This window comes from Penicillium riverlandense (genome assembly GCF_028828495.1).
Source record: "Penicillium riverlandense strain IBT 135883 chromosome Unknown utg000011l_segment0_segment0, whole genome shotgun sequence".
Classification (NCBI taxonomy): Eukaryota; Fungi; Ascomycota; class Eurotiomycetes; order Eurotiales; family Aspergillaceae; genus Penicillium; species Penicillium riverlandense.
The window spans coordinates 1,380,931-1,389,916 of record NW_026643201.1 but is presented as its reverse complement, the minus strand read 5'-3'; the positions used below and the strand labels follow the sequence as shown (position 1 = coordinate 1,389,916).

The window sequence follows — 8,986 nt, the reverse complement described above, 5'->3', positions numbered from 1 at the left end:
CTCGTAATTTATTTCTCATAGTTAGGAGACGTAAGGCGTTGACCATACGCACCCGCTGTATAGGCTTGGCGCACCCCATCAGTCAGAATTAGGGTCAAATTTCAATTAATTCCTACCCCCCCAAATCTAGTCGGATAGCGCTGAAATTTAAACATCAATATTTCAATCGTCTGAATTAGAATTCCTAAAATTTTGAAGGCGATTACTCCAAAATTAGGATCATTATAGCTGGGGCCGAATAATGACCTCGGCCCCAGCCTTATCAGGGCCAAATCCTTATCTCTTCATTACTCGGCCCCAAGCTGGGGCCGGTATGGAATATAATTTAGGGTCATCGCTTAGCTTATGTAGCGGGAGCTTAGGGATCATAGCGCTACGCTCCTCGTCCTCATTGAGGAGGAAGAGCCGCTTGAGATCCCACTACGCGATCTCTATCTACGTGCGGACGAAGCGACGTAGACTATCTATCGTGAGGGTTAGCTCACGGTAATATAGTGTGTCGTGGCTATTATCCTAGTTGAGATAGCCGAGACTAGTAGACGTAGTGAGGATCTTCTTCCTAAACGAGCGTAACCGGGCTATCTACCCGAACGGTGCCTGAACCCCGAACATTAGGAATCGCTAGCGTATCTCATCGAGCGCGTTACTAGGGTAGGCTACCTCTCCGTCGTCCGCCATCTACACCGCCTTCTACGCGAGGAGCATCTAGGATATCTTAATGAGACTAGAGAGGTAGCTAGTATAGCTACTAGGGTCGTAGTACGCCTAGTTCGACGCATCGATCCCTAACACCGTAAGGAACCTAACGAGCGCACTTTCGAAGATGTCTCCCCGTAGCTTATAGTCGAGTAGCGCTAACGAGAGGTCGAGGTAGGCATAGTCTAGTTACTCGATGGCTTTGTGCGCACTCGCGGACATCCGTTCTTACGGCGGCGACGACGATAGCGACGAGTCCTAGGGCTATGTCGTTCTAGGGATCCCGCCCTCCTATATGCTACTCGTAGCTAGGAGGATACTCCCGACCTAGACCGCGTACTTCTCTATCCGATCTAATGTGCTAAGCTGCGCCGTAGTGAACTAGTGACGGAGCTCGATAGTCTAGCTAGGGCGACTAGTCTAGTAGACGAAGCTAAGTAGCCGCACCTAAGCCTACTAGTAGCGGCGGTAGGTAGAGGGGCGAAGTCGGATCTAGATAGGTCGCTACTACACCCCCTTACGCTAGATGAAGCTATTGATGCGCACCTAGTCGAACTCGTTGATCCGATAGGAGGAGATTGATTCGAAAGCGGCGTAGATTAAGCGGCCGATGCTGCCTTCGATGGTAGCGAGGATGGGCTCCGTCGTATGGTCGGGTAGCGTAGCTAAGGCCGTCATAGAGGAGAACGAGCGTCCGCCTACGTATTCCGGCTAGTAGGTTAGTGTGAGCCACGGGGAGGCTTCTATGACGTTGCGCTTAAGCGGCGTAGTATCATCTTTAGCCCTGGCAAGGTCGTCGGACCGGAGGAGTACGTCGTTCACCTACGCGAGCACAAAGTCGGCCTCGGACATCTTAAGCGCCTAGCGCGTCCGCTTCTCTTAGGCCTCTAGCGTTATAGGGAAGAAATGACTACTAGGGCTAGTAACGAAGAAGCGCTAGTAGTAGACTAGAACGCCTTACTTTCGCGCCTAGTAAGAGGCTAGCCGGCCGGGGCGGCTACGAATGCTATGATTCATACGTTAGTGTTTACGTAGTGCTTCTAGCGATCGTACTATATAGAAGCAGCCTTCCTCTAGGTAGCGATATCCTAAGTATACCGGTATTCTAGGTACTAGGCGCGATTTAGGCGGCGGCGGCGCAAACGGAGTAACGCTTGGGTCCTATGGGTTCAAATGCCATGCGTCCGCCTAGGCGGCCGCACAGAGTGGTTCGGTCTTTGAGGTCGGGTGGTGGCGATGTCTCTTGCTAGCAAGGTGGCCCTAGATCGTCCGTAGTGCCACGCCGGTCTAGCAGCCCTAGCAAATCCAAACCCGATAGGTCGAGTTAAACGCAAAGAGGTCCATCGAAAGGGAGAAAAGTAATAGAGGAGGATAGAGGAGGAGTGAGCTAGAGGAGTTCGCGTAAATACGGCGTAGAGGGATTTCGTATCGTGCTACACTCACGCGTAACGCGTTGGCCCTACTGACCTCGACATCTATCATATTGTATAGATCCCTGTCTCTTGCCCTTCGCTTCGTCTCATAGGTCGGTCTGGCAAGTTCGGGGCACGCGGCCCAAGGGGCCAGGAGCACGCACCGCGGTCTAGGGCGGGCTAATCGGGGAGCGGGAAACCGGGGCGAGGCGCTCACCCCAGTTGACCCTGGAGAGTAGGGGCTCTACTAGTCGTGGTCGACCTAGGTCTAGGCGAAAAACATTAACCCCTACTACTATAGTTCGACGTGGCGCTAGATCTTCTCCTCATCTATATACGCCTACAACGGCTAGTACGGGCTCCGGTCTTTCTCCGTACGCGCCGCCTCGATACGGATCAAATGGCCGGTCTGCTTAGTGATGCGCTGGCTGATCCGCGCCATACCGTCCATAGCTTCCTAGATGGCGCGTACGGCTCCGCCGGGGCCCTAGGCATCTTCGCTAGGGGTTTCGATAGATTGTAGTATATCGCGGGGTGAAATGCCTACTAGACGAGTGAGTCAATATCTATCAACTACCGAAGTGGGGGCGCGCCCCCTACCTTAGAACCTAGGTTTTAAGCTCTCCCCTTAAAACCTAGGTTCTAAAGTGGGTGCGCTAGGGCTAGGTCTCTCTCTATAACGAGCAAACTATCGATGCATGGTTTGGTACGCACCTTGCAAATACGTGGCCTACTACGTCCGTCGCAGCCACGGGTTCGCCTCGTCGAGATGGCCCGCCTAGATCGTACGGTCGTTGCTCGCCTACGACTCGACGTACGTCTATTCGAGCTGCTATATGAGCTCGTCGACTAATTCGGCGCGTGGCGGCGGCGGCGCTAATTCCTGATCTAGGCTAGTCTAGCGGACGTGCATATAGTACGAGCCAAACCCACGGGGGAAAATCCGCTAGCATGTCACACGGCGGAGCAATGTATCAATCGCCTGCTAGCGAGCCTTAATCTCCGATGGTCGGGGCCTCCCACGTTGTGTCTATACGGAAAACTTATGTTTAGTTTGCTAATAGTGTTGTATAGTCTTCATAGTGTGGCAAACGTACGAACATCGACCCCTTGTACATAAATATCCATCGTTGTGAATCGCCAACCCCTTAATGGGTCGCTCAATGTACGTGGGTAACATCGTAAGATCATCGTGGACCTCGTCCTACTCGTCGTCAATGACCTTGTATACCTACTGCGCAAGCCCTTATGAAACCCGATGTGGGCCCTTTGGATTGCTTAGATGCTAGATGATCTCTTAGGGTTTGACTACGAATCCGCATTGCTAGCAAATAGCAATAGGGAATTGATTGCATCGTATAAAATACTTATTAGCAATTGTGCGATTCGACATTATGGAAGTAGATATATATCTACTATATAGATGGGTATATTCTAGCGATCGACGAATTGATGGTTTTAAGAAAATAGATAGATGGTGCTAGGAATCATATTTACGACCCCCTAAATCCTACCCCTAAATTATAAGCGCCTTATCCCCCTTATAATTGATCAACCAAATCGACGAGTCGTGGCTACTGAAGCTATTACTCGCTCGCCTAGTCGCACCCTATCAAAAAACCCCTAATCTTCTAATCCTTGTAACCACAATTAAATCATCGAATTACTACTTAAAATTAAGATAGTACAGAAGTAAATGGTTAATTTACTACAAACCAAATTTAGAGCCATATCGGGCAATAGAATCATAATGTTAGTCCCACCCTAAAGATAATTTCAGTACGGAAAAAGTCCCCTAACAAAATTGTGCTGACTAAAATTCAGCGCGGCGGACTGAACTGACCCCCATAGGGTAGAGGTCCATGGCTCGGGGCTAGTGGTCAAGAAATAGGGAAATCGGATCATATAGATCATATAGTAGGTAATATACAAAGGGGAGGAGGAGGAATAGGAAGGGTGGAAAGGCTATAGAGAGAGGGAGTAGAGGATAGACTAGGTAGGTGGTATGGCTCGTGAGGATAGTTGGATAGGGACGACGGGCGTCGCGACGCGTCTACCTCAGAACGCGTATAACGGGGAGAGAGCTACTATGAGTCATGATAATGATAGGATCGATCGATTCGATTGATCGTCGTCGATAGAAAGAAAGAAAACGAGTTAGTCCCGAACAGTGGTCCCCGCGGGGGGGGGGGGTCCTAGTGTAGTCGTCGTGGTTCGGGGCACGCGGCGCTAGGGCCGGGCGCACGCACGGGCGCCCAATCTGGGGCGGGAATATTCCACCGGACCGTCCGGTGGAATAGGCACTGGAGAGTAGGGTGGATATAAGTTGAGATCCCTACCTAGTCGAATTCGTTGATCTAGTTAGAGAGGATAGACGCGAGCGCTGTATTTAGGAGACGTCGGACGCTTCCTACGATGACTACGAGGACTGGCTCTATGGTTACGTCGGGGGCCGCGGCGAGGTTCGCGATGGCGATAAAGGAGTGGCCGCCGACTACCTCTAGCCACCGCGTACGCTAGAGCCATAGCGTGGTCTTGTCCGCGCCCGTCTCGTAGTCGATTAGCGCAAGCTAATCGTCCGCCTCTACGAGTACGCTAGCCTACTTAATCGCCTAATCGACCTCCGTACGCATTATATCGGCTAGCGTTCGGTTAAGCTCCGCCTACGTCCGTCGTAGAGGCTCTACGGGCGTCACGATGAAGAAGGCCGCCGCCCCCTTAATATTATTAAATACCCGCTAGTAGGTTACCGGCTGCGGCCGTAGAATAGTCGCCCTCGTAGTCGCTAGGGGCCGCCTAACTAGCTACGCGGGCGTCCTATATACCGCCCGCCGGTGCTTCCGTATGCGATCAAGGGAGGTCGCCGCGAATAAGTCGTAGCCGGGTTCGGGGCAGCCGTACCCGCGGTAGGTCGGGATGCTAGGGATAGGTAGGAGCCCGGGGGCCGGCGTCTTAAAGGGCTCGCGTGCTGGGTCCTACGGACTCCGCTCCTACGCCTTCGCGACGGCCGCCTAGCGGAGGTCGTTGGTCCTTACGGCCGGGTGGGCCTAGTGGTGCCTACGGAGGTAGCCCTTAATCTAGTATAGGCTCACGCCTATCTCATAGGGCTAGCAGATCTACACGCGGAGGGGTTCGTAGAAGGTGAAGAGGTCTATCTTTCCTACCGTACTTCGCAAAAGGGGAAGGGATGCGGATTTTGGCCCTTTAGGAGGCGGCGCGATAACGCCCAACGACTAGCTCTCGCTCGTAGACATATAAACTTCTTCTCTCTCTCAAACCGGACGCGTCGCGGCGCGTCGTCTAAAAACAACATGATCGATCACAAAGCCAGAGATCGGTCTCGCGAAACCCCCTGCCCCTTCCCGACGAGATTGGACCCCCCTCCGTAGGCGCGCGGGACCCCCCTCGGACGGTGCGAGACCCCCCCTTCCTTCGGGGCACACACGCGACGGGGACGGGCGGCGCAGGGGAGCCAGCCGAAGCCGACCCCCCGGCGGGGGTCGGGTTGCGAATCAGACTGCAAAATTCTGTACTATTAAAGAGATAGCTCGATTATACTCAGAATGCCAGACATCTTCTATCTTGTTGATTTTGACCACATTCCCACATCGCGCGTCAGGTGATGAGTGGCCAATCAAGGATCCACTTGGTCAGACAATTTTAAGCTAGCGTATCTATCTAGTTTAAGGACGTCCTGACCTCTCACCCCTCATCTTTATCCGAACTGGCATTCCAAGCTTCGGATGCCCAGTAATCATACCTACCTCCATAACCTGATACGCTTTCTCGCCAAACACCACAGGCGAGTCATCAGGGAAAACAGGTTCAATCTCCATTTCACGCACCGTTAGCGCCAGAATCGCCCGCAGCTCAATCTGCGCCAGCTCCTGACCAATACAGTTCCGGAGGCCCTGCTCGAAAGGCCGCCATGCGTTTTTCCTTACATGCAGCGGCTCGCCTTCTTTTGCGAGCCAGCGTTCAGGCAGAAACTCTGTCGCTCGGGGCCAGAACTCCTCTGCTCGCTGGACGCCGAAACTTAGTCCAAATAACATGAACCCTTTTGTCGGGTACTGCTTCCCTGTTTCTGGGTGCGTTAGGTAGAAGTCTGGTAGGCCTTTGCGAATTGTGCCGACGGGTGGGAACAGGCGCAACGTTTCTTTGATGACACCTGATGTGTAGGGCAACTGGTTGAGCAGGGCTGGATTGGCGGCAATCTGTACTCGGGCTCTGCTTGTATCAGGGCCGAGTACGGCGTCGTGTTCAGCGCGGAGAGTGGCTAGTGCTGACGGACTTTTGTTGAGGAAGTAGTAGCAGTATGAGAGGGCTGTCGCTGTAGTGTCATGTCCCGCAAAGAGGAAGATCTTTATCTGGGCAATTAAGATGTCCATAAAATGTTCGTGGGCATCGGCTGCGTTGGTCTCGGACGAAGAATCTGGCTCGGAGAAGTACGTCTTGGTGGCTAAAGAGTTGATCGTCTTGTGCCTAGTTGCTTTGCCATTCATATGGTCATGTATTCCTCGTTCGATATGTGGTCGGAGATAATTCTTGATGATCCTGTTGTTGTTCCACATCCGAAAAGGACGCAGTGGGTTGAGAGCCATGGCTAGTTGATCGGGGGCATTGCTTGCCCATAATAAGGCAATCTGTCGCTTCAGTGTCTCATGTAGCTCATTCTTACTGGTTTGACAATGGAGGCGAATGTCACTTTAGATGTAGGCTGTTAGTTTAAGGTTGGAGAAGATGATAAGTAAAAGGGCGTGCATACAGGACAGCCCGGCCTATGATATCGATGGTGCAGTTAATGGCCTTATCTTCAAGCCTAAAAATTTCCCCACATTCTGCGGCGCCATTAAGTTGATCAACAAAGACATCAATCTCCTCAAGGAAGGCGGGTATGAGCGACAGAATGTTCTTGACTGAAAATGCCGGGTTGAATATACCCCTCCACGCCTTCCATGTCTCTCCCGACATGTTGAGTAGGTCGTTGAGTTGCGTAAAAGGTCTAAACTCGCCCGCCAATGACGGATGCTTCGGAAGCGAGGTGGTCTGTGTGAATTGGGCCATCATCTCAGGATGGAATACAGCTAGCATCGGGGGCGCAATCGGCCAGATATCGATATACATGAGCCCAGGTACCTCCAATTCTGGGTGATCTTTGGCAAGGAGTAAAGGCATATATTGCCCATGAACATCGCTGGGATAATTGGCCATGGTTTTGCCGACATGGTGCAGATGTCCAAAAATCCACGAATGGGGCAGCATTGGCTATGAGAATTGTAAGGGGCCTGCTCAATTACCAATTCAGGGGAATTTTACACACCACTCCATGTTGTCTAGCCGCATCCCGGAATAGACGACGGACTTGCCATACTCGATAGACACACACGATGCCACCCGCCAAGACGAGCGTCACACTTGCTCTGACCAAGGTGATAAAAAATACCATTTCACAGCTGGCGTTGGTTTGTCAAAGATGTCAGGAGAAAGGGACACTCACTCAGAGGTGAGATTGAGCTGTTGCACCCTATGCTGACCAGCTCGTAATTTTACGTTTTGGGGACTTCGATTAAACCAATCAGGCGCTGCCGAATATCCGAGGATGATTGGGAATTATGCAAATGACGAGCCTCGTCAAATGACGAATTAGCATTAACCACTTACGGCTAGAGACTAGAGAGCTTTGAACTCTTAGGGTAATTATCCACTGGGTAATTTACCCATCTGGCGCATGGTCGAGAAGGGTCGGATGGCAGTAAGTCCGACTGCGACCAGTCAGGAAGAAGAAAACGATCGCTCGATTCAACTAGCTAGGCAGCTGTCAACGAGAATTATCAACATGAGAAGAGAGAAGGAAACAAGAAGAAGTGGTGCACATAATATATAGGTGCAGACAAAAACAAACACGAAGACAAACACAAAGACGGAGTTTACCTGTATGTGAAGTCAGACCTTGACATTCAGTGGCTATTTTACCAAGGCCAAAGAGCTCTCTAGATAATCGACCTACTTGCTAGGAAGTGAAAGATGATACGATAGCTCTAGGGCATGCTTCAGGCCGGGTTACCTAGATACGATTTTCGTCATAGTAATCAATTCATCAAATTTACTCTTCCCCTCAGGAGATATAGTGACCCCTCTGCATGGCCATCCAAACCAGCCCCAGCCCAGCTGTAACGAACGGAAAAGTACTCTCCCTCGCTCCGGCCGTATTATATATAAATCTCTCTAGCCCATACAAACCCAACACGCCGACAAACGTGACAATAGCCAAATCATACACAGCCGCATTCGAGATATGATATGCTGCATACAGACGAATCATGCCCGAGTAGATGTTTTTAACTCCATAGACACGTGCAAGGAGCGCATGCGGAGGCGGAGCTGACGGGCCTCGGAGTGCGGCAAGTGCTGTTGCGGGATTGGAAACATAGCAGACTATGGTGTGAATGAGAGCTGCAATGCTAGTCTGTATGGTATGTTAGAGATGTTGCCTTGGGGTGGCTTTTAAAAGGGTTATGTACATAGAGGAGTAGATAGGGAAGATATCCCTGGTCTGTTGGCGGTAGTATCGAAGTCATTGTGTTAATTTTGATTTCAAAAGAAAGGGGGAGAAAAGAAATATAGGTTGGATTCAAGCACTGCGAGGATAGTCAAGGGAAATGGATAAAAGATGAGAGATTTAGGGCTTATATCACGTGACTTATAGATGGAACTTTTAGAGATACGATGGTTACGGAAATACCAATTTAACTTTCCTAGGGTAACGTGGCACTTCCTTCTGACCCGGTCCGGCTCTAGGCCGTGAAAGTTCAGCTTGCGGTTGAGATTGAGTGGCTCGGATTATGAATCATTTCGCAACTAGTCCACGACAACATGGA

At 51.1% G+C, this 8,986-nt stretch overlaps 1 protein-coding gene across 1 annotated transcript; it reads right to left on the bottom strand.

Annotated features, from left to right (window-relative positions):
• Positions 1-5,312: 5,312 nt before the first annotated feature.
• Positions 5,313-7,370, bottom strand: N7474_011260 (cytochrome P450; the record flags this gene model as incomplete). The annotated part of the gene is made up of 3 exons (XM_057202670.1): positions 5,313-5,408; positions 5,873-6,812; positions 6,874-7,370. The coding sequence occupies 3 exons, from the start codon at positions 7,368-7,370 to the stop codon at positions 5,313-5,315; spliced, it is 1,533 nt and encodes a 510-aa protein (XP_057047954.1).
• Positions 7,371-8,986: the final 1,616 nt, after the last annotated feature.